This window comes from Oratosquilla oratoria, chromosome 28 (genome assembly GCF_046742065.1).
Source record: "Oratosquilla oratoria isolate Oo_2021 chromosome 28, ASM4674206v1, whole genome shotgun sequence".
NCBI classification, from domain to species: Eukaryota; Metazoa; Arthropoda; class Malacostraca; order Stomatopoda; family Squillidae; genus Oratosquilla; species Oratosquilla oratoria.
This window is the reverse complement of record NC_134804.1, coordinates 27,058,171-27,085,772: the sequence shown is the minus strand read 5'-3', so window position 1 is coordinate 27,085,772 and position 27,602 is coordinate 27,058,171. Positions and strand designations below refer to the sequence as shown.

The window sequence follows — 27,602 nt, the reverse complement described above, 5'->3', positions numbered from 1 at the left end:
TTACACCCAAATCTTTTTCGGATCTCTCCTTCTTTACCTCCTTGGTTCCAATTTTATATTGTCCTGATATTCTATTTTTGCTTTTTCCAAACTCCATTATGCTACACTTGTTAATACTGAAGTCCACTTCCCATTTCTTGCTCCAGTTCCATACCTTATTCAGGTCTTCCTGCAGTGATTCGCAATCCTTTTCAATTTTTTACTTTCCTTAACAGTTTGGCGTCGTCTGCAAAGAAGCTCATGTAACATTTCACATCATCATCCATGTCATTCACATAAATAGCAAACATTATTGGAGCCAATACAGATCCTTGCGGTACTCCACTGATCACCTCTTTCCAACCTGAATATTTTTCTCTGAGCACTACTCTCATCTTTCTACCAATCAGGAAGTCCTCTATCCATTTTAGTAGGTTCCCTTGTATCCCTCCTATAGTGTGTGTGTGTGTGTGTGTGTGTGTGTGTGTGTGTGTGTGTGTGTGTGTGTGTGTGTGTGTGTGTGTGGTTCTGATGATTGATTTTCAGAGAGAAGAGTCACTTGACGGGGTAAACGGAAGAAGATGGGGAGCGAGTAGGTCACAGTGATTGTAGATTGTAGTTCAGCGAAGAACCGCCTGACGGAGACGGCGCCGGCGGCGGCGGCGGCGGAGGAGGAGGAGGAGGAGGAGAAGGAAGAGGAGGAGAAGGAAGAGGAGGAGGTTCCATCACTAATCCCACCCCGCTTCCCGTCTCACCTGATGCAGTGGTGTGGGTCGTTCTGGCAGTCAGTGTTACAACGGAACCTTTGCCAGGCGAGCCAGCCCATCGGGGGCGTCCTCGCCAGCCCATTCTCCAGCCCACAAACGCCCACCACCAGGCTGGCAAATGCAACCACGGCTATTTTCCACATCCTGTGAGGGAAGAAGAAAAAATCAAAGGTCAGGGTTTTCGTTGTGACCTCGCATACTGTAGATATACACCAAAGGACATTTTCCCCTTTATTAGAGGGGTTACTGAGTCAAATCATACAACCGTTCTTCACCCAGCCCACACCGAAACGAGTTAAAAGGTCAATACAGTGGGTTACAATATGACAGAAAAAGAGTACATTGCAAGACCTACCAGTTCAAAAACTAGACAATTGAAAACAAAACAAAACACATATGCATCCACCATAGGCGTCCACAGGGGGGCAAGGGTGGGCATTTGCCCCCCCCCCCCTGGAATTTATGGAAAATAAAAAATGCAAGGAAAACACAAAATAAATAAAAACTTGCATGGAAAATGCAAAATGAATAAAATACCATGTACATTCATCAACAGTTTTACCGTAATTTGAAGTATCTTGATATAACCTTATACCATATATGTACAATATCTTTAATTTTGCCCCTTTCCCAACAAAAATTCCTGCAGTCGCCCCTGTCATCCACACATAATTATATCCACAAGGATGTATGTATGGATGAGAGAGAGAGGGAGAGAGAGAGAGGGAGAGAGAGAGAGTGAGAAAGAGAGTGAGAGAGTGAGTTTGCATCGAGGAATCTAGTTTACAGATTTACAGGTCGTAGAGAGAGAGTGAAAGAGAAAGTGAGAGTGAGTGAGAGAGTGAGAGAGTGAGTTTGCATCGAGGAATCTAGTTTACAGATTTCCAGGTCGTAGAGACAGAGAGAGAGTGAGAGTGAGTGAGTGAGAGAGTGAGAAAGAGAGTGAGAGAGTGAGTTTGCATCGAGGAATCTAGTTTAAAGATTTACAGGTCGTACAAAAAAAAAAAAGACTTGACAAATGCGATTGCCCACGCCGGGAGAAGCATGGGGAGGAGACACGACTTCGCTCTCAGGAGCTGTGAACGGTGCCTGAGGCGAAATTGTCAGAGAAGGTTCATTAATGAAGGTTGGAAGAATATCAACAGGATATGACAGGGAACTTAAAGACTGAGTACATGAAGGATGTTATGAAAAACAGCTTTAGCACATTTTAGCACAGATACACACACACACACACACACATACACACACAATTGGATGAGGCAACAGTGTGTGCAGAAATTATACAAGGTAAATACAACTAGGTAAACACACACACACACACACACACACACATACATACACGCACAAGATTTTAAGAGCAAATTAGATATGGCGAGATACAGAGACGGGACACCACGAGCGTAGCTCCTCTTCCCGTAAGCTACAACTAGGTAAACACACACACACATACACACATGCACAAGAATTTAAGAGCAAATTAGATACGGCGAGATAGAGACGGGATACCACGAGCGTAGCTCCCCTTCCCGTAAGATACAACTAGGTAAACACACACACACACACACACACACACACACATAAAACCGAGGTAAGTACGCCCGATGAAACTCAGCTTCATACTCGAAAGTTGCTGTCAATGCGAACTTCCTGTACCAGCGAGTGACATCTTTCGGCACTTACAGCTGTCACTGTTCCGCAGTGCATGACGCAGCCACACGTAATGTCACACCGTCCCAACGACGCGTCGCACGGTGTCGAAACGCAAAGCAAATGTCGCAAAGGGGATGCGTGGCTCCATAAATGTCACGTAGCGTGACGCGGTCTCGGAACGACATGACGTCACGTGGGACACGGGTATGTGTCGTCGTGTCACAGTACACGTGCCAATGGGATGCAAACCGATGACATTGTGTTTATTTCCCTACATGTAATTTACTAATCGAATTTTACAATACTGGGGCCGAATTTATAAAAGATCCTAACCTTTAGGTCTAGGCATAAATCTTCAAAATAGCGGATATTTTACCTAAATCCCTATGTCGGCGACCTAAATGCATATGTCTAGAATGTCTAGACATAAGTACTTACGTAAAATCTCCGCCATTTTGAAGATTTATGTCTAGACTTAGGGGTTAGAATATTTTATAAATTCGGCACCCTAAGTTCAAAACCAGACAGGAATATTCTTCTACTGGCTATAAAGTCTGCAACAGTACTGAAGGCCTTAACTATCGTATACATGAATGCAAACTTTCAAGTACGATGAAGAATATCATAGTTCGTCAGTGGCAATGCCACTGCCTTAGTTCGCCACTGGTATCAACAACATAAAACTTTCACTGACGAGCAGTGAGTCGTTTTCCCGCTTAAACCTTTGACCCCGTTAGAGCGAACGCAAAAGCTGTGGGAGGAACGAAATATCGACATTCTTCACTTTTCGCTCGACGTCGAATTTACCACAATAATCATATTTACAGCACCGATAAAGTCCGACATGTGTTCTTCCAAACCGCTATCATACTCATAGGCAAAAAATTAATAAGATTCGTGACAAACTTGTCTGGAATGTTAAAAAATTTTGCGTAAGCCTTCCCGGTAAAGTACGACACTACTCGCCCGTCCCCCTCGCTAATCCACTTTCCCTCCTTGCCTCCATCACCGCAACAAAAACACATTGTTTTCGCCATTGTCTTACTTGGCCTAAAATATATTCGACTAAATTTTACTTTTGTGGTGAAACTATAATACTAATACTGAATATAGATGACCATGCATGCTTAGTATCTTTATTACTGCAACAATCTACTATCACGCATGGATATAAACAACATTCTCATCCAAATAATGATCCAAGAAATAAATTCTATGATTCTATGTTTTTTGAGAATATTTTTATTTTTTCACTAATATGTTGATGTGCCAGGCAATATTCGGATCACTAAGAAAAAATCTAGGCATGCTTTGTGGTGTAAATACAAATAACGTTCACGGTCGTTTTCCGTTAACATCCTATCCAGGTGTCGCCAATCGGCAGTGGACACAAACATGAAGAGCAGTAGAGCAAATATGTCTACTATACCCGTTGCACTGAGATCTGGCCGTTAGGGCGGAGCACTGGGAGTTCCCCTGTGGTGCCACATATAATTATTCTATAATTTCATTTTATTTTATAATTCTATTTTATAATTTTATAATGTTGCCTCATATGATTATATTATAATTTTTTGTCACACACCACCACTGAGGTAAAAATCAAAGCAATGTTTTCTATACAAAGGTTTCGTTTCTTTAAGTCTAGATATGGCATATGTGCATGAGAGAGCGACGTTGCCGCTACATCTAATCTCTGGCCCCGCCCCCCTCATACTGCATTCAGAAAACATTGCATCCACATGCACGTTCTCGCCATGGATGCCCACATGTGGCAACACCGGGAAATCTCCTAGCCCCTCATTATCGGACAATTCTGCTTGCGCTGACTATAACAATCGTGGTCCTCATTTGCCACACCCCCTTACCTCCCTCCCAACCATCTATCCATCCTCCACCACAACCACCACCACCACCACCACCTCCTCCTCCCCAGCCTTCCGGGAGGCTTATCATCAAGCAAGCGTCGACTGCACTACCGCTGGTCCAACAATGTATAAGACAACAGCAAACGGCCTTCTATTAGTTTAGTATATTTCCCGTAGATTCTTCCTCGAGAGGTGCGAGCGTGGGTATGCGTGTGAAATTCACCATGGTCTTGGATCACGTGTTGGACTCGTGATCGACAGCTATTTCCCTCCCGGAAGAGAGCTCAGAGCTCACATATATGACCGATCTATGGGTAATGCTGTGTGACCTTACACGCACACACATACCCAACTCCCTGCCCACGAAAGTTGGAGTAACGACTCGCAGAGCAACGATACTGAAATTATTTCAGCCCTGGGAGGGATTCGAACCCGGATCTCCGTAGTGGCAGCCGGGAACTCTACCAACTGCGCCACTGTGTGTGTATGTGTGTGTGTGTGTGTGTGTGTGTGTGTGTGTGTGTGTGTGTGTGTGTGTGTGTGTGTGTGTGTGTGTGTGTATTTACCTAGTTGTATTTTACGGGAAGGGGAGCTATGCTCGTGGTGTACCGTCTTTGTATCTCTCCATATCTTGTTTGCTCTTAACTTTTGTATTGTTTTTGCACACAATGTTGTTTCATCTAATATGTTCCATACATCTACCACTCTGTTGGGGAAGCTGTTCTTTTTCAGGTCTCTTCCATAAATGGCCTTTTTGAGCTTCTTTCCACGTCCTCTTGTGTTTCTCTTATCCCATTTTATTAAGTCTTCTCTATCATGGTGTGTGTGTATGTGTGTGTGAGTGTGTGTGTGTGTGTGTGTGTGTGTGTGTGTGTGTATGTGTGTGTGTGCGTGTGTCTGTGTATGTGTGTATGTGATGTATATATATATATGTATATATATATATATATATATATATATATATATATATATATATATGTGTGTGTGTGTGTGTGTGTGTGTGTGTGTGTGTGTGTGTATTTACCTAGTTGTATTTTGCGGGAAGGGGAGCTATGCTCGTATGTCCCGCCTTTGTATCTCGCAGTGTCTAGTTTGCTTTAAACTCATGAATGGTTTTTGCGCATACTATTTCATTATCCAGTTTGTTCCAAGTGTCCACTACTCTATGTGGAAAACTGTTTTTCTTCAGTTCTCTTCTGTAGCTATGTTTTTTTATTTTCTTTCCATGTCCTTTTGTGTTTTTCTTGTCCCAGTTTAGTAAGTAGTGTGTGTGTGTGTAATAATAATAATAGGTTTATTGAAATAGCAGTGATACAATGACAATGGTACAATACAATAATTATATGAGTAATATGCCTAATCTAAGTGTGTGTGTGTGTGTGTGTGTGTGTACTGAAGAAGGATGTTCGACTATGGAGCAAGGCAATTGCACAAGAATGGACAGATTTACATCGGACCTTTCTTAGGACGTCAACTGATGGGCTGTTGATAACGCCTTATGCAATTTCATCTCAAACATTTCCTATTTCATAACTAAAAAAAAAGTTGCAAGGGTGGTTGTACGGAAAAGAGGTAAATCAAACTTCCACTCAAGGCTGAGAGACGAAGTCTCACTCAATTTGAAGTTTCCTACAGTCTAAGACTAAATACTCGAAATGGTGCAATGTTTTGAAGGTTTCTAGGTGACTAAGCGGACCATGGTTCTCCAAAGACGAGAGAATTTTTTAAGCCTTCCCCCGCGTAACCTCGATGGCAAACCAAAAGATTGATTTTGTAAAACGAGTCTACACCTTCTCTAGACTCTCGATGCCCCATCAAAGACTAAACGAGAAGTGTGACAACACGCCACTTCTGCAGTGTCCCCTTAACGCATGTAGCTTTGTAGTATAAGAAAATCTTTAATCTTGGTCAAACAATTATATATGTCAATTATAATCAAAACTGTATACTGTAAATATTGTTGTCACATGCAAGGATAGCCTTTAAATTGTAAAACGTATTTATATGTAACATTATTTGCAAACCCTGTACAAAGCATTAGAATATTCATTATGTATAATTTATGTCATGGCGGACGGGAACATCAGATTGTAAAATCAGTTGGGTCTTGAATATTCATTTATCCTTCACTTAAAGACGATTCCCATGCATCAGAAGAATTGTACCGCAATCGTATATACGAACTGGTCAGCGTCAGCACAAACATTTTGAAAAAGATACATACATACATGAACAGATAAACTAAATAACATAGAATTAAATAAATGCGTTTTTTCTACCACATTACACTGATTAGAGACTCGCATCATCATTAATCACTACACACAAGTGCTCCGAAACAGCTGCCTGTCTCTGCGTCACACAACCGATGTGTGTCACCTGGTCAAATGGCACCAGCCAATTTTCCGACCAGGAACCCGACTACCTTCTGCACATCACCATAGAACAGCCTTTTCCAATCTCAGCACCTTCAAGTGGTCTACATGAAGTCCTGCAAACCGCTAACATCTGATTACAGAGATTGCAGTTGATGCATTGCTACAAGGAGCAAACACTCACTCCCCTCCTTAATTCGTTTCAGCACCACGAGGTTAAGAAACTATGCATGTTGCGCAATATTCTCCGCCGAGAAAGGAGAGAGAGAGAGAGAGAGAGAGAGAGAGAGAGAGAGAGAGAGAGAGAGAGAGAGAGAGAACACGTGCATTCCAACATGTTTCGTCAATATCAGAGTTCGTTCGAAAATGTGATATCAACCACAGATGCAATGAATATCGGGTTTCGAATACTCCGTGCCCTTTTCTAGATCACTTAAATCTTCTGAAACAAGGTCAACATTGCATTGACCTTAGTTTGAATGACAAGTAAATACCTGGGTAGCCAATAAATCTTTCGTTAACACGCTCCATCTCACTGGTCCGTCTATTTGGGCACAAACGTGTTCAAGATACTGTTGGTAGGTCTAAAAAAAAAAAAAAAAAAAAAAAAAAAAAAAAAAAAATCGTGCACCATCCTGCCAACACTTTTAAGCGTCATCCTGACTCCACGGGAAAATTACGATAAAATAATTTATATAAAAAAAAATCTTCCCCTTATAAAGGAGATAGCCAAGTCAAAGGCATGATAGTGATGTGGATGATGATGACGATTATGATGATGATGATAATAATAATTAATAAAATAAAATAACAATAAAATAATAATAATGATGACAACAATAACAATAATAACCAATATATATAAACACACACACACACACACACACACACATATATATATATATATATATATATGCGTAAATAACCACTAGGAAAAAGTAAACTAACGAAGCAGAGCGCTTTCGTGTAATTACATCTTCAGTGCAGATACAAAGAAGGAATTTGTATCTGCACTGAAGATGTAATTACACGAAAGCGCTCTGCTTCGTTAGTTTACTTTTTCCTAGTGGTTATTTACGCATTTGTGAACACACGCTCCTAGTGTTTTTATTGCATATATATATATATATATATATATATATATATATATGTATATGTATATATAATTGAATGAAATGGCAAGCTTGTTGTGACAAAGCTTCTTGTCAATCTTCTCTCTCTTTCGTAAGGGGACTTTGCCTTCCATAGTCAGGAGTCCGAGTAATTCGCCGTATACCATTAAATAGAAATATAGGCATAGTCGAAAGCCAAAACGCGTTTTCACACCTCCTGGTGCTTCTTCAGTGGCAATTGATGTAATGGAGATTCATTGAAATATGCTTAAGAGAGAATTTTGCCCATTTATACGAAGAATATATATATATATATATATATATATATATATATATATATATTATATATATATATATATATATATATATATATACTGTATGTTCGGTTCGACCTCATTTAACCTTAAATGAGGTCGAACGGGGCATCCAATTTGCAGTGGACCACGAGCCGTAAAACAGATTGGCCTTGACACAGTTATATTGAGGGGGAAAAAGGCCGCATTCTCGGTCCACAGACAAAAAATACCAACAAAGACGACGTGATTCACTATTACTCTGCCCACAATGATAGAATAAAGAGTGGAGTATTCATAGGCTCCTTTCTAAGAGCATACCAAATATGGAGCGAATAGTTTCTCGAGGATGAGATAGGGTATAATTTTAAATGTCTTAACCAAGCTCTGTTATCCGAAAGGGTTATTGCACCGATTTAAGAACAAGGCGTTAGAAAAAACAAAGAAGAAGAAGAAGAATAAGGAACAGAGACGGGGGTAGAATAGAAAACGGTGAATTTCTGTCCGTGCCCAAATCGACACACAGGGGTGAGATGGGACATCTGCTCACCAGAGCCGGTATGATAAAAATCAAATCGCATTCAGCATGGGAATAAAATATGAGGTATTGTATAAAAATAAACCACAGTCGACATGGAGGAAAATAGTATTATCTATAAGTTACCGCGTGGATGCCCTATGGGTTACTGCGGATACAACCAGTAAAGAAATTAAAGTGAACAAATGACCACAAAAATTGACGTTAGGGCCCACCGGACTTCCAGCTCACTAGTAGTCCACGAAGACAATCATGGTCATTTAAAGAGTTGGTACTGAATACATGTGCTCCAAAAAGAACTCACGAAGAAAAGGAGGGAAATAATTGAAATAGCGTACATCGCTTCCCATCCAAATAGCAACCATTGGGATGGGTTCATTAAATTGGGGGAAACGGTGAGCTGCTTGGTATTTTGCGAAGCTGAACGGAGGGGTGGGAGGAGTGAGGTCGACCGCGGAGGAACGAGGTAATCTTCGGCCGAGATACATAAGGTGTTGATATTTCTATTATTGTATGTACTCTGAAGAAGACCTGGTGAGGATGAAACATCGGTAATAAAACTCCAACAGTTCCCTATGTTTACCTCACCACCCTACCATCTGCCTTACATACATCAATATATACATACATGTATATATATATATATATATATATATATGTATATATATATATATATATATATATATATATGCCTTCTCTATTTTTCACATGAGGGGACGGAGAGGGGGGTCACCGATTAAGTGAAGCGGCCTTGATGTTGATGTACTGTGTTTTGTTGCATTGCTTCTGACCCAGGCAGTGGGTAGGAGACCGGGATGACCCTTCATCCATGAGGAGCTAAGACGAGAGGGAAACGGTGATAATGGAATGGGCGGAGTGGTTGCGTGCCTTTGATTTGGCTACCTCCCATACAAGGGGGCGTAATCGCTGGAGTAGCGGTTGCGAACGCTACCACTGCGCCGTCGAGTCATGTGTGTGTGTGTGTGTGTGAGGTTATAACATTACCCTTAAATCGGGCCATATGGCCATATGAACAATGGAATTCTCACACAATTCCAATATGTGATTCAAGGTCACTTAGGGTCGAATACACCCAAATGAACTCAATTGCAACAGAAATAACTACCTAACGGTTTGAAATAATAAAAAGGAAATGCATCACGAAACTGACTCAATCCTGACACGTTCGCCTTTGATACCGATTACATTCTATTCTTGTGATTCTTCAAAACTGAACAAATCTCCAACATTCGGAAAGAAATCTCTAAATTCTAGAAAACCTCGGGCAGTAGAAACACTTTCTAATATTCTAGTATATTTTGGAGAGAAAAAAATAATTCTGAGTATATATTGGAGATGCCTGAATCTCATATTCTCAACAAAAAGAACACTATTTGAACAATTAAGTCAATGCACTCTACACCTACACCGCAACATGTACGCTGGCGCACACACACGGACATTCCACGCGGACACGCTCACACTGTGACAACGACAATTGCCTCAAATTTCACTGTATGAGCTCCGTCAGCTACTACAGCGTCCGTCGCTGCTCTAACAGCTGTAGTCTCTCTTTTCTATTGCCCTCGACACCCGCCCCCCCACTGCTCCTCTGACAAGCTACACCATCCCACTTCCTCTGGGTAAGAAATGTCTTCCATAAACACCATCGCACGGGCTCAAAGCCCGTGGGAGTGACATTTCACTCACAAAAAAAAAAAAAAAAAAAAAAAAAAAAAAAAAAAAAAAAAAAAAAAAAAAAAAAAAAAAAAAAAAAAAAAAAAAGAGCGCCCCATAGCCGCCCACCTCACCCCTTCAACGGTTGGCAGCAGTCTTCGAGCCATAACGCATTTGGATGCAGATAAAAAAAATCTAAAAAAAAAATAAATAAATAAATAATAAATAATCCGAAAGTCTAAAGTCTTTTTCTTCCTAATGCCTTTGGAAATGTTCGAAAATATTTTATTTCTAAATGTTCCAGATTTTCTTTCTAGATCCCTAACAGAGATGTAATGCGCTGGTGGCACAATTAGTTACACGTGGATGTTGTATCTCTCTAGTCACGGGTTTGAGTCTCACATTTCCCTTCGATTCCCAGCATCGACTGTTGCCTGACCAACAGTCACAACACATAGGGCAAAGGCAACAATTTCGACAGAAGCTAAACGCCTCCTGGCGTATGCTCCTCACCCCCTCACCAGTAGATAGAACTATCAGTACATTCACAAGTTACACACGACAAGCTAGCTCACAGCTACATAACATACACACGAACACGTCCACTACAAACCATCCCATTACTAAATTCCCTTCTTTCCCTTCGCTCTTACCTGCTCTTCTGAAAATTCTTCGACACTGAATAATCTTCCAAGTAATGCTTCTGACTGTGCACTGGCACTAACTGGCATCCAATATAAATACCCTCGACTCAATTTCAATTGGCACTGGTTCTCAGACCTTATCTTGGGTTATTTCCATATCACCTTCATCCTCCCGCTCTTCTCCTCCTCCTCCTCCTCCTCCGCTCCCTCCTTCCACAAATCCTCTCTCTCTCTCTCCTACTCCTCCTTCAACTTTCTTCTTTTTCTTCCTCTCCTTTTCTCTATATCCTCTTCCTCCTTCTTTCCGTCTTCGTCATCTTTGTTTCCTTCTCCTCCAATTTTTCTTTAATTTCTCACTTTCCTCCTTCCCGTCTTCGTCTTCTTTGTTTCCTCCTTAATGTTGCAGATTTTCTTTCTAGATCCTTAATAGAGATATAATGCGCTGGAGGCACAATCAGTAACGTGTGGATGTTGTATCTCTCTAGTCACGGGTTCGAGTCTCACATTTCCCTTCGATTCCCAGCATCGACTGTTGCCTGACCAACAGTCACAACACATAGGGCAAAGGCAACAATTTCGACAGAAGCTAAACGCCTCCTGGCGTATGCTCCTCACCCCCTCACCAATAGATAGAACTATCAGTGCATTCACAAGTTACACACGACAAGCTAGCTCACAGCTACATAACATACACACGAACACGTCCACTACAAACCATCCCATTACTAAATTCCCTTCTTTCCCTTCGCTCTTACCTGCTCTTCTGAAAATTCTTCGACACTGAATAATCTTCCAAGTAATGCTTCTGACTGTGCACTGGCACTAACTGGCATCCAATATAAACACCCTCGACTCAAGTTCAATTGGCACTGGTTCACAGACCTTATCTTGGGTTATTTCCATATCGCTTTCATCCTCCCACTCTCCTCCTCCCCCTCCTCCTCCTCCTCAACTCCCTCCTTCCACAAATCCTCTCTCTCTCTCTCTCTCTCTCCTACTCCTCCTTCAACTTTCTTCTTTTTCTTCCTCTCCTTTTCTCTATATCCTCTTCCTCCTTCTTTCCGTCTTCGTCATCTTTGTTTCCTTCTCCAATTTTTCTTTAATTTCTCACTTTCCTCCTTTCCGTCTTCGTCTTCTTTGTTTCCTCCTTCCCCTTACACACTCCACCTTCCCTATCGTCTACTTCTATTCGTATACTAATTTCTCCATTTCATCATCCTCTCCCCTCTCCTCCTCTTCTAATTCTTTCACGTCTGTCATCCATCGTTCCTATCTAATCCTTTCCATTTGGACACTCATTATCAAAACTTAATTTGGAGAATAATTACATACATATACATACATACATTCATACATACATGCATACATATATATACACACACATGTATTACTGCATGTAAATTACACTTTTGAGCACTGTTCCCCAACGTATGAATAGCCATGATTCTACACCACCTCTTCTCAGAATATTCAATATACCAAAAACTTCTGGTATATCTCCCTTCCTATAAAAAGATGTTCCACGCATCCTCTATCTTTCCTAAAAACACAATATTTTTCCCCACTTGCTCCCTCTGTTCGCCTCCTAATCCTTTCAATTAACACCCTCCCTAATGCATTCCCCACTGCACTTAATAGAATGATCCCTCTAAAACTACTATATTCATATTTGCCCAACACGTATTCCTTAACAAATAATAAATAAATAAATAAATAAATATATGAATAAATAAATAATTAAATACATACATACATATACCAAGGCTTTTTCCCCCTTTCAAGAAAGGTAGCCAAAAAGGGAAAGGCATAAAAACACTCCCACCCATTTCATCCCTAAATACACTCCACACCCCTCCCACCCTCCCTCTCATCTGAGCATCTGAACAAATAAACGAACAAATAGATAAACTATTAAACAAATGAATATATGAAATAATACAATAAAACATAATACAAATTATTTTTAAATTAAACAAAGGGGGCGGGTAATGCTGTAATACCACTCAAAGTAGAAATATTTTTTAATACTAACATTGGTTATACAGTAAGTTTTCCAGTCTAACGGTGTAGACAACTCTAGGGAAAAAACCCTCAGGACCTAACCCCATCAGAAAAAATACAATAGGATTAAACCCCCTTTACACAAAAACCCCCTCGAGGAGGTCTTGTGTAAAATGATGTAAGGGGATTTCTATGAAAGGTGGTTCATGAGATTAACTAAACAGACCTGATGTGGACTATTTTAGTTTGAGATCCGACTAGAATTTGGCCAAGAGTAATTAAGGAATACGTGTTGGTCTTGTGAAACTCTGAGAGTGAGTGCAAGGGGACTTCCCATGGAGATATACGAATAAACTGTTACTTGTGTTTGATTTGATCAGACTGTGGGTATTAGGTAATTGAAGAGTAAGTGTTAATCTCGTAATCCATGAGGATTGGTTGAAAGAGGAAGTTCCAGGGAGATGTAGATGGGGGTGTTAATGAGGTTAATAGGCATAGGATATTTGAGTAGTAGGTACAATTGAGTAGTAGGTAAAGTTAAAGAAAGAGAACAGTGAGTGATCTCATCTGGTGAAGCCTTGTGTGCTGAACAATGAGTGAAAGAATCACTTGGGAAGAAATATCTGCCACATTTGAGAAAGATATTCGTTGTGGGATAATCAATTACTATGGAGTCAGATTATGTAATGGAGGCTATCTCTACGTCAAGAAAAACCAAACCATGACATCTATTCACTGGGAGTGCTCCTAAAGAGAGTGTTGGTTATATCTATATTTTAAGATGAAATAAAGATCAATAAAGTTATTCATTACCTGTAAAGTGGATGTTAGTTTTCTTAGTATACAAGGCTAATTTCATTCATTGTGATAATGGTCATAACCCCCTTGCACCCCAAGATAAACAAAAAACTCAAGGAGATTTTGTGTAAAAGGGGTTTAGTGCTATTGTATGTACCTGAGGGGGTTATATCCTAAAGGGTTTTTGTCCGTAAACCCCGTTTCTTCCTGTTTCCTTCCTCTTTTCAGAACAAGTCATAACAACCCTGTACAGGACAACTACATGTCAACAATAAGACACGTGCAGTTTCATGTGATGTGCCCTGGCACAGGTGATGCAAGATAGCCTAGTTTCCGTGTGTGTGGGACCAGGATGCATCGGTGGGACGATGACACCTGGCATCGACCCTCATGACCTCGAAATCTAAAAAGTCTGCTTAAGCGCTGAGAGTTGGGAAGGTTATATGTGACGCCACATCGCATGGGCCTAAGGTGATATGGCTACCCATTACCATCGAATGTTGAAATACTAAACCTGTTTATATTAACACAATCCTAATTATGTCAAATCACAAACACAGCGCCTTTGGTGTTCACACTTTCCCTCTTTATTTCCCGTCTGGATCATATAAAGAATTTCCCATCCAGAACTCTATGGGGTGGAAGGTCTTCCTGTGAGCAAGATTGGGGTGAAGATTCTTTATATGACTGCAGGACCACAACAACGGTCAAGACTCACTGGCAGACCTAACGTTAACTGAAGTGAAATATGCCACTTGTAACAATAAAATGAACTGGACGGAAATGCCAAAACTAAGGGTGACTATATCTGGAAATACCAAACGAGTGTGTAAAGTACACATCTATAACAACTATGAAGACTTGATTAATCTTTGCCAACCTCAGACCAAGGCCCATGTGGAGTGAATGCAACAGCAAACAACCTAATCTACCCTTATCAGGTTAGATTCTATTTGGGGGAAATGCATCATACTAGAACAGTTTGTGACCTAACCTAACCTCGTATAACCAAACCAAATTGAGTTAGGTAAGGTTAAATCTTATCAGGTTAGGCTTGGTTAGGTCAGGTTGAACGAGAAGGGGGAGACTTCTTCAGTCGGAATCATTTGCAGGCCATAGTTCGTATCGCCAGCCTCATAAAGTAAGTGCCTAAGTCATTTGTCCAACTTTTCAGTAAATCGAAACAAAAAATAGTTTTTCTATTTTATAAATGTACGTAATGTTCCTCCTAACGTAGTTTTAACCTATTCAGACACTAAATAAAACATTGGGAATTGTATCGCAAGGAGCAATGGAAATTTGATTAAAAAAATCCAGAAATTGACGAAAAATGGCTTAGGCAATTTCTTTACGAGGGTGACGATATTAGAACTCGTGTGTGTGTGTGTGGGGGGGGGTCCCCGCGTGTGTGTGTATTCATATAATTTCTCACTCCCCCTTCATATGTTGTTTCACACGCGCACGAACAAATTCATGCACGTTAGTATTGTTTTTGTTTTGCATCCGGCATTTTTCCAGACTGAAAGGTCTCTTGTCTAAATGCTTTGTCATTGTAGCTTCTTGCAAATGCAATATAATGAAAACAAATCAAACGACACCAATCTCAAACTTTCCCTTTCAGCACCATCCATCATTACATCCACACAGGCTACGTGCACGATCAATTTTTTTTTTTTTTTTTTTTTTTTTTTTTAAGGAGGGAATATGCCCTGGGGCGGCACATTTAGGGAAACGGGAGTTCTAGTCTGGAGATGCCGCCCACAAGGCTGACAAAATAATTATAAAAAAAGTCAGAGGAGCCCTGAATATTTTACCGTAATATACGAATTTTGCGTTAGAATCAACAGAATATGAAATGTTTTCCCATTATACTTTCTGCAATAGGAATATTAAATAATTTTTTTTTTAAATATGTTTAATTATTTCGCAAGCCAATAGCTATAATAGGCAGTAAGGAATGGTGGAAATGGGAAGTGGTGATGGGGGAAGGGGGGTCACTTTTTTTTTTTTAACTGAGACCTCTCACCCGGGGCGACACTTAAGCATGTAAGGGCTCTCCGATCAATCCAGTTCGATAGAGGCAACAGTTAATCGAACTATACTGCACAAGACAATCATCGATCTCTTATGAAATTATATCTTGTTCGCATTTCTTTAAGAATCATATTATTTTTTTGTGTTCACACATGCTATTTTCTTGTTCTTCCCTTCTATATTTTGTACTTCATCCTTATTGCGACCGAGTGGTTCTCGGTCACGACAGAAATGCCCAGAACCATGCAAAAGTACCTATTACTGTGAATTTTACTTATTACCCTAAATTGTTCCAGTGGGTCTATAATGACCTAACATTCTTCCAATCTCCTCCCACTGTGCCTATCCGAGCCTCGCGGCGATTCTACCCGTCGCCGTCACAATACATATATATATATATATGTATATATACATATATATATATATATATATATATATATCTGGACTTTGCAAAGGCTTTTGATACAGTCCCGCACGAAAGCCTACTTGCTAAATTACTTTCACACGGAATAAAGGGTAGCCTATTAAGCTGGGCTACTAATTAGTTAAACGATCGTAAACTGAGGGTTGCCCTAAATGGCAAAACATCTAGATGGACAAATGTTAAGAGTGGAGTTCCTCTGGGTTCCGTTCTTGGGCCAGTTCTATTCATAGTATATATAAATGATATAGACCATGGACTGAAATATATTGTCTCCAAATTTGCTCATGATACAAATATGTGCGGAATGGTAAATAATCACTTAAACCAATTAGATATTCAAGAAGATTTAGATAAACTACAGCAATGGTCTGAAAAGTGGCTAGTGAAATTTAACATATGTAAACCTAAGGTTATGCACATAGGTAAAAATAACGATAAGTACGATTAAATGTTATTTGGAAATTCTTTAACAAAAGTGGGTAGTGAAAAGGATCTCGGTATAATCATCAATAATGATCTCAAATCATCTAAGCAATGTATTTCAGCCTAACAGAAGGCATATAACATTCCAGGATTGATTGTGCAATATTTTGATTTTAAAAGTCCATCAGTCGTTTACAAACCTTTTCCAAATCCATGAAGGCCCAAAAAACATCCTTACCTTTTCCAAAAGCTTTCTTACATATCAGCCTCACTACAAAAATCTGATCCACGCAAGCCCTGCCTTTCCTAAACCCCACACTGTTCCTCACCAACTACTCCCTCTGGTCCTCTCTTAATCCTCTCATTTAAAACACTACACTCAACAAACTGATCCCTCTAAAAGTACAACACTCACATTTGTCCAATTTTCCCTTGTAAAGCACAACTACACAGGCAGTCTTCCAGTCCTCTGGCACCCTACCTTCCCTTGGACACAAATTAAACAACCTCACTAGCCAGTCCACTATCAATTTAACTCCCCTCTTCAGACACTCCGCATGACACCTATCTAACCCAGGTGCCTTACCTGCTCTCATCATTTTCAAAAAATCATGCACCTCATATTTTCATACTTCTCCATTTTCCTCTCCCATTACGGTGATTTTCTTAGTGACTCCCACTTCTACCATCAACCCCTCCCTATCCTACTCCATTCAACAACTAAAACACTCTGCCCACCTCCCCTTACCACCTCCTCTTCTGTTAACATCTGTCCATCTGCGTCTTTTACATTTTCTTCTATACTTGACTCACCCCTCCTTCCTCTCTCAACTTCCTTCCAAAACATATTTTTATTACTTTCAAAAAGTTCTGTCATACACCTCCCTCATTTTATATCTGGTTTCCTTCCTGCCTTCTTTATATGCTGTTTTGCCTCTCTCTCACACACACGTTTCTATCGCACTACTTTGCATCCAGTCCCTGATTGCTCGCTTCTTCTCTTCTACTACCTTCTTCACTTCATCATCCCACCACTCATTCCCCTTCCTTCTATTCTCTCCGATCCTCTTTGTTTCATATATTATCTCTGCACACAAACTTGTGTGTGTGTGTGTGTGTGTGTGTGTGTATTCTGTAGCCAGGTAGGATATTTTCTTGTTGGCAGACGAAGTTAAAAAGCTACTGAAGATTAATTCATATTGTCTTCTTGCGTATCGTCTCTATACGACGAACATTTGACCATGTTCTGCAAGTTTACTTAGAAGATCTGCCTATATATATATATATATATATATATATATACATATATATATATATATAGTATATCATTAAAAGTGATGGCTAGTTTTGCATTAATTATTTACTTAAAGGTATTTTCCATATACCTTATTATAGATTTATGTTCCTTAGAAAGGAAATTTATGACTTGGCTGTATGTAGTTATATTAGCTAGATCGCGATTTCGGGTACAAGACCCTTCTTCAGTAGCTATAGGGATGTACTATCCTGTAGGATAAGAATTAATCCGATGAGTCTTATGAAAGTTCTAAGTTTTATACTTAGGTTTCTTACTTGCTAATCACTCTAGGGGAGGTCACCCGGTATTTCGGGCAGTGACGAAATGTCACGTGCACTAGGAGAGCCTCCGGGTTCGTGTTGTGGCGGAATGTGGCATGTTTGTGGTTATGGCGTTTTGTCTCGTGTTTGCACTGGTGGCGTTTTGTCTCATATTGGCGTTTGTGGTGTTGTCTCATGTTTGGATTTGCAACGGTTTGTCTCATGCTTGGGAGGCCTCTAAGGTCGTCTGCTTGTTTATTTACATTTGCGTTTAACTCCTATATATAATGCTTCTAAAATTGGGAGCCGTCTATATATATATATATACATATATATATATATACACACACATATATATATACATATATATATATATATATACATATATATATATATAGACGAACACAAACAACTTTCACTGATAAACTGCCGCGTCGATAAGAAAGTGCCAGCGCCGTTATTGCTCTTCATGGACGAGATTCCAGGCAAGACGGAATCGAAGAACATAGTGGTGGGCGAAGTCCCATTTGGAGAGGTGGAGCAGGAAGCCGAAACAAGTACAAGGAGGAAAAAATATATATCTATATAAAAGACATGGGTGGAAGGGTGGGGCCACATTACGCCCGTGTCGTCTGTACGCGGAAACGGACAGAATGGACAAGAATGAAGAGGGCCAAGAGGGATTGAGGAGAAAGAAGGAATGGCAAAAGAGGCGATGATAGGGAAGATGAAAAAATAAGAGAGACAGGGGAAAGGAGATAGGGTAAAGAGAAAAGAGGGATTGGGAATACGATAGATATAGAGAGGGAGATGGAGAGAGATAAACACAAATAGTGAGAGAGAGAGAGAGAGAGAGAGAGAGAGAGAGAGAGAGAGAGAGAGAGAGAGAGAGAGAGAGAGGGGGGAAAGGAGAGAGATATATAGAGAGAATGAGAGAGAGAGAGATAAAGAGAGAGAGAGAGGTGGGAGAAAGAGAGGGGGGAGAAAGAAAGGGTGAGAAAGATAGATAGATAGATAGACAGATAGAGAGAGAGAAAGAGAGAGAGAGAGAGAAACTGGGGAGTGTGAAGGTCGAAGAAAAGAGGGGAGGGGGGGCGCAAGGCGTGAACAAAGGAGAGGGGAGGGGAGGTGGAGGTGGGGGGGGGGGGGTTATCTCGTCACCTGGCGGAGCGAGACGACATGAGGCGTGGTGATGGAGAGAACAGGGCCCCCAAGGAGTTCTACGCGATGGGCGTGCGTGGGAAAGGACCCTCAGGGCCGCACTGGGAAGGAGGGCGCGTGACGTGCCCCAACCAGATCACGCCCAAGGGCAGCAGCACTCGGGCCGTGCCCTTCGGCAGATATAAAAAAAAAAAAAAAAAAAAAAAAAAAAAAAGAGAGAGAGAGAGAGAGAGAGAGAGAGCAAAAGTCAGAACAGCTGCACCTATCCCATTCTCAGGTTACAAGTTAAAAAACGTGAAGGCCAACAGGCTTCATGGAATCTAAACAAGGACATCACATGGACGAAACCTTGAACAAGGCCTCGTACTGATTGCAATCACCCGAGTTTTTGCAACGGTACAATCCACATTGCTTTTTGTTCTAGTGGTGCGTAATTACTTTTTTCGAATGATTACATTAGGTCAATGGGAAAGCAAGTCGAAAACTGTGTCAATAACACGGTCGGATGATGATGATGATGATGATGATGATGATGATGTGTGGTGGTGACGATGATGATGATAGTAATGATAGTGATGATGACGACGACGACGATGATGGTGGGGTGGTGGTGGTAGTGGTGGTGGTGATGATGATAATGATGATGATAATTCTATTAGCAGTAGCTGTAGAAGTAGACGGAACGAGACAGATAAATTGTGAGAATGAAATGAAGGCTGTTAAGTAACTGTCAAGGAACCCATGATCCTGAAATGTAGACAATTATTACATGAAAAAGAAAAGAACGAAGATAATGAAGAAATAAAAAGAGAAGTGAAGAGACCAAGTTATGTTGTAACTAAAGGGCTAAAAGAGAATCTTCACAAACTGAATAGTAAAATATCTATTTATATCACGTGAAATATAACACATAACTGAGAAGAACGAGTGTATTTCTTCAGCAACATGTTAACTGTTGATACTCGGAGTTGTTATCTGCTGCGTACTTACATAACATAACATAACATAAGAACATAAGAATAAAGGAGACTGCAAGAGACCATAAGGCCTACACTAGGCAGCTCCATCCAAGCGATTCCACCGACCACCAGAACTGGGTAAGAAACAACGTTGACACTGGTTAGTAAGATACTTTGCCAGAAGCCATAGTTTAAAAAATAAAATGAAGAACAAACTTTGTATGAATGATATTAGGAAAGTATAATTCCCCATACAGAAGTGTAACCTTATGGAACAAGTTGGATGAAAATATAATCCAAACCAATACATTAGATGAATTTAAGGTGGCAGCGTCTATGTCGTGGGATTACCTTCCCCAAACTTTTCCAACCCCCATCATGGAAGGAATTGGGAGCCAAATCGTCACATGATATCTTTTCGGATGGCACTAATCCCTGAAAGTAGCTTTATTTACCCGAGGAAAAGCCCACAACATTTATCCAAAAGTACAATTTAAACCCACTATCGGGGAAATAATATCAGAAGTACAGGAAAAATGTATATTTCGACTACTATCTGTAGTCCTCTGAAGAGGACTACAGATAGTAGTCGAAATAAACAGATCTGTACTTTTGATATTATTTCTCCGATAGTGGGTTTAAAGTGTACATTTACAAATGTGTTATAACATCACAGTTTCCCATTTATCCAAAAATACACCTTCACGTTCACTAAAGGATTATTTTCCATGGACCCTCCCTCTTCTCATATTAGCAGCAAATCTGGCATCCACCACAACTTAAACGCCTGACATGCTCCAAAGCCATCACCACCAGCTGTCAGCCAAAGGGGTCAGTTCAGTGCAATTCATGCAAAAACTGGGCCCACCTCATTTGCACAACAGTCGCTGACATAAAATACTACACAAACACTTGAACCTGCTACTCATGCCCACCCCTGACCTCACCCTGACCTCACTAATCTTAGCTTGCAAATTCGTCCACACTGCTGCTCATGCTTCCCCTGCCCTGGATCCGATCACCTTCCAATCATCATCATCACCAAAACACGATACAACCCAGATGGCCACATATATATATACATACATACATAAGCTGGTACATTGTGACAAGTTGATGAAGGTGGAAAAAGAAGTCACGGGTCTAGTTCCGAATTTCTGATTTTATTCCTGACCGGTTTCGCTCTATGCTTCCTCTGAAGAAGCATAGAGTGAAACCGGCAAGGAATAAACTCAGAAACTCGGAACTAGACCCTTGACTTCTTTTTCCACCTTCACATACATACATGCATATACCAAAGGCTTTTTCCCCCCTTACAAGGGAGGTAGCCAAAAAACAAAGGCATAAAAACCACTCCCACCCATTCCATCCCTATCACACTCCACTCCCATCCACCCTCTTCCCTCTCTCTTATCTTGGCACCTCCTGGATGACGGGTCATCCCTGCATCTTGTCCACTGCCCTGGGTCAGAAGCAGTGTCGCAAGACCACAGGCATACATACACTAATTACAAAAAGGGGAAACTGGATAGCTTTCACTGAAGAAAGAGAACAACACTTAGAGACACAGAACAGTACACCAATCACAGACATACGACACTGCTGTGCACACCTTCAACACAGCCATACAAAACGCAGACAAGAAATACACCTCCAGAAGCAACAGAATATAACACGACTCAAAATTCACACCAGACATCGCGAAACACTCAAACACGCCACCCCTACACCTATCCTTCAAGGCATAAAAGACTCACCTAACAACGATATCAACGATAAAATACATGACCAAAAGACACATAACACCTTTGTCAATACACTTAATCACAAAACAAACACCAAAAAATTGTAACAGACACTCAACAGCATTACAACATCCAACAGTAACGCAACACGCTTTCACATAGCAATCACCGCAACAAGTCACTTTACCCTCAAACAGAGAAGAAAACACTCATAAATCACTTTGCACAGACAAACCATCTCATCCCTCACCCTGACAACCGACGCATCATCATTCGGCGCAAGAAAGACTTCTCCACAGATCCAGACTACGCACCCTTCATAGACAACCAGACAAAGCGTATAATCCATGACCTCAAGCATTCTTGTGAACCGCTTGTGGTCCTGACAATATAACATCAATCTAACACCTCGGACCTCACAGAATACATGCACTCACCAACATTGCAAACTACAGCTATTCATGCAACAACGTACCAAATATTTATTCATACAACACCGTACCCAGTATCTATTCATACAACACCGTACCCAACATCTGTAAGCATGGCACAATCATCACAATCCTCAAGACTAACAAACCCCAGTTCCAGGACCACACCGCCTAATCATACTTCTCTACCCCCTCCAATCACATAACGCCTTATACTACAACTCGTCACACCACACATACCCATTGCCAAATCACAATACGGTTGTAGACAACTGCAAACCATTCTTCACAACGAGTTTTCGGCGGGATCGATTTAGATACAGATAGGCCCCCACAAATAACACTTCTCATAACACTAGACATCAGTGAAGCTTTTGGTGCCATCCTCGACACAACCTCACACACAAAATATACAACACAGACTTACACAACAATACCAAAATATGTAAGGCCAACTATTTGGCAGGTAGGAATGCCTATGATTCATATAATGGTCTATTACAGCACAACAGAAACTTTAGGAACAGAGTACCTCAGGGCTCCGTCCTATCCCCCACACTCTTTAATCTATACATGCACGATATACCCACACCACACATCCCGGAAATACAAATCTCTTCTTACGCAGACAGCATAGCAATTACATGCACACACCGTAACGCAGACAAAATCGCAGAAATACTACAACCATACCTCGACACACCCAACACCTGGTTTACTACAAACAGAATCAAAATAGCCCCAACCAAATCCACAACCACACTTCTCACCAACTGGACAGTAGAATATAAATAAATACCATGACTCTTTATCAACTATACCCTCATACCACACACAATCACCCAAGATTCTTGGCGTAACACACGATACATCCATATCATTCAAACAACACATCACAAACATAAAGACAAACTGCACATCTAAGCTCAATGCGCTTAAATCACATGCAGGTACAATAATCGGACACAACAAATAAACTACCATTACAGTGCACAAACAACATATACGCTCAGTGAAAAATAATGCGATCCCCACATGAACCCCTAATCTCACTGAGGCACACCACACCTTACAGACTATACAGAATAAAGCTTTAAAAATTATGACAGACTGCACAAATGTGACACCAACAGACCATCTTCACCATAAAACGAAAGTCCTCAAAGTCAAGAATCACCTTGACGTGAGAGGCACACAAACAATTGCCACAGCCTCCACAAACACAGGCCACCCACTACACTAAATAGCATAACACCCAACCACGCCAAGAATCAACAAACCAGCACCCGAATACCTATACCACACACAAATACTCTCTTTTCTTCCTCCATAACCACCAGACACCCCAATCTAGAAGCATGTTCATATCGCTCACTGCTCCATCAACAGACTGAAAGACAGCACACCACTGCATGCCTGACCCCCTGATATCCATCTTTCTGTATCTTCTCTCCCCTAAAAGGACAGGATGCAGTGCGGTCACCATCCAGCCCTTCCAAGTTACCATAAGAGGCTGGATGACCGCATCGCAGATACCTGTCCAGAATGTAACACTTCACCCCATCCTATACAACACATAATGGAAGACTGCATTGTACGCAATTACGCATGCCAACAACACAATATATACTCTATAAGGAATTCATGGGAAAACACCGTTCCAGTCATAGCGTTCCTCGGGAATATGGGGTTGCTCGGCCAGACTGTTTAGGGAACGAGAACAGCAACAACAGCAACGAATCTAAGGAAAAGTCTGATAAATAGATGCAAAGACGGGATCACAAGTGCACAACATCAACCTTGTATATCACGACTACAAATACACAGGCGCGCGCAAAAAATGAAATAATTCATGCATGCTACATGCAATGGCAAGGATGCACACACACACACACGCGCACCCCTTGAGGAAACAACTTATTCGGCCATGATTTTTCTGCCAATCATGTTCTGGTTTTTAACTTTCTGAAGACTGGGTTCGACCAATGAGCAACCACGTCGACATGACGTCATGAGACTATATACCTGGAGCGTTACTGACACGTCTAATTTGCTGGTTTGCTGGGTTTGTGCGTAGTCTGGAATGCGGAGCTACAAACCATCAAAGGACTGGGGAAGGAGGGGGAGGGGAATACTATTCAAAGCAATAAAATCTAAGGAAGAGGAGAGGAATAACACTGAACGCAATAAAATCTTCTGGCGGCGTAAAACCACACAGAGCATTGTCCTCGATTACAAGTTAACACTTCTATGGTTTACCCTACACAACTGAGCAAGAGGAGGGTTTCCTAGCTGACAAAACTCATAAAGCGAAGGGTGAAGTGATTAACAGAGACAATTTTCTTACCCTTTAACAATGGCAGATTTTCTTCAACTACATAAATGCTCGTTTAACGGCAGGCAGGAAAAAGACATCCGCCGCCATCTTCCAGTTAACCCATCCTATCATTCTAAGCGTCTTAAGTAACAACAGGACAACCTGTGGATTGGTTGGTTAGACTTCAAGTCACGATGAGGTTCCCTTTAGTATGGATAAAATATTATCGCCGCAAGGGAAAATACCCTACAAGTCGATCACGCTTTATATTTGAAATATACGTATACTCTAAAAATAGTCGACCCAATATATTCCAATCTATTATAATTATAGTAACAAAAGGGGTACCAACAGTATATATTTTTGAGTCAAGAGATCCAAAGGGAAATAATAAGTTATTGAAGCTTTATTTTTCGTTTTCAGTAACCATTTTAGTGAAAATATAAAGTATCTTAGAATATTTACACCGGTGTGTAAAGCTGCCTCATAGGAAATATGAACAAACAAAAAATGAAAATTCACTATTACTATCAATGCGGGTGCATGAACATTTACTTCCACGAAAAGACTTGCAAGTCTAGACTGCCTCTGCATGCAGCATTTACAAGATGAACTTGCAAATGGCTCGCAAGTCCCTTGAAATAATGAGAATTGTAGTATAGGCAGAAGTTGGTACAGAGTTGTGTGAATGCTGACGTCATCCCAATGAGAAATCGAGACTGTTGCATGGACTTTGATGAGCATTTTGCTCCACACGTGTCCAATCCGAGGATAAACGCAAAGTTACAAGAAGAAAAACAGTCTACATAATCTCCTATAAAAATATGATGTCCCTCTTATGTTAAGCTACTCGAAGTAGGTGCTGACTGAGTGCATTATGAGTTGAAGTCAAATGATATTTACTATACGAGTACTCAGCATGATTCGATGGGTGGAAATGCAGAATAGGTAGGGCGAGCGTGACTCACCATAGCCTTGGTTCACATACTCGTGACCCACAGCTGTTGCCCTCCTGATAAGAGTGTGTGCGTGCGTGTGTGTGTGTGTGTGTGTGTGTGTGTGTAACGTCACATTACCCATAAATCAAGCCATATGTGAGTTCAGAGCTCTCATCCGGGAGGGTAACAGCTGTTGATCGCGAGTCCAACACGTGATCCAAGACCGTGGTGAATCTCATACACACACACGCGCGCATGCGCACTCCCACCAATAATAACTTCATATTTTTCAACTAACAATCAGAAGTCCGACGTTGGCGCGTGATTGTGAGTGAAGGACATGGTCTCCGGAAATCCTTAAATGTCCAGCGTTTCCCAACCTTTTCCGACCATAGCACCCCCTGTGTTCATGTCTAAGCAGTCCAGCACCCCTATCTTGTTATTACAAAGGATTACAAAGGCGGAGCATGCCGGCAGGAGACCTTTTGGTCCATATCTAGATCGGATGCGAAAAAATCATAATAATGATAAATAAATAAACGAATAAATAAAAAATATAATAATGTAAATAATAAATAAAATACATAAATAAATGCATAGGTATAGTTAAAATGAACAGGTAAATAGTAAATAATGATAAATTGACACAACTAATAATGAGAATTAATCAAATAATAATAAACAGACAAATGATAAAACAAATAAACAAATAATATAGAATAAATGATAGTCATTACAGCATCTTATTAGAAGAATAAAAGAAAGTGAAATGTGCTGCTTGATGATTTATTTTCTTGATTCCTTAGAACTGAAACAAATTGACAAAATTGTTTGTAGAGGAAATAAGAACACACCAGAAAAACAAAATAGCATGGAAAAAGTCAAATATGTACAACTAGGTAACCAATGATACGTATATCAATGTGATTTTTGTGTGCATCACTTCCCAGCAACCCCTATAATTGATTTCAATACCCTAGGTCGGGAAACGCTGTCTTAGTATAACCCACACAGTAGGCGGTGTAAGCTCAATGGTCATCTTGGGGCGGGCCTAGGGACACAGATCGGCAGCAGCCCACACGACTGAGCAGCCCTATTCTGAACCTCCTTAAAGAGTGAAATACCGGAATATTCCAAATGGACGATATTGGGGTCGGAAATATACATGTTTTGGTGAATTCACTTTTTTTCCTTATTAATTCTTATTCATTTTCTTATTAACTCGTCTTGGTTTTCTTATCAATTGGATCCGTTGATTTTTTTTTCTTCTTTTTTACCTTGTACAGCAGCAACGTGCATCACGGAATCCTTCACCATGGCTGTGCAATGGAAAAGTGAAGCAGAGAAGTAATTAATCTTAGAGAAACGTGAGCGATCCTCGATTTCAGTTCTGAACAAAGATTACCAAATAAGCGTGATGGCCAACCTATCCTGTGAAGGAACTGCACTTCTCATTCTGGTGTCTTGTTTAGCTATGCCAGGTTTTATCATCACCAACGTCTCCAGAAACTGGTTTCTGTCCAGCCGCATCCAACTGATGTGCTAGTTCTTGAACGAGATTGTTATATTTCCCTCTGCACGTCGAGTTCATACCTTCCTTCTCTCTCTCTCTCTCTCTCTCTCTCTCTCTCTCTCTCTCTCTCTCTCTCTCTCTCTCTCTCTCTCTCTCTCTTGTTTTTCCACCACCTGTAGACTCCTCGTATTCAGCCATAGGGATGACAACCATGACCTTAGCCATAAGTCCCTTCTGCTGTCTTGTGTATATATAGGCAGACATATACAAGAGGAAGAGTTTTGAGCGTGTTATGTCTACCAGCTGATCACAAAAACAATAAGACCCCCGTTGTAAACAAACTTGTTGATGGAATAGCTGAGTGTAGCGCGTCCCATGTGATTAAACTGCGTGAA

General features: G+C 40.7%; 1 protein-coding gene across 6 annotated transcripts in view; it reads right to left on the bottom strand.

The window, feature by feature from the left end:
• The window catches only part of LOC143040267 (alpha-N-acetylgalactosaminidase), a 145,342-nt gene that overhangs the window by 43,160 nt on the left and 74,580 nt on the right, over positions 1 to 27,602 (bottom strand). For 4 of the 6 annotated variants that reach the window (XM_076211044.1, XM_076211045.1, XM_076211048.1 and 1 more), the window contains one exon: positions 735 to 890. In XM_076211044.1, coding sequence (XP_076067159.1) covers positions 735 to 889 — 155 coding nt within the window. In that variant the 5' untranslated portion in view covers position 890. Of the gene's footprint in view, positions 1 to 734; positions 891 to 10,915; positions 11,071 to 27,602 lie in introns of those variants that run through there. The other 2 variants (XM_076211043.1, XM_076211049.1) reach the window with 1 other exon arrangement.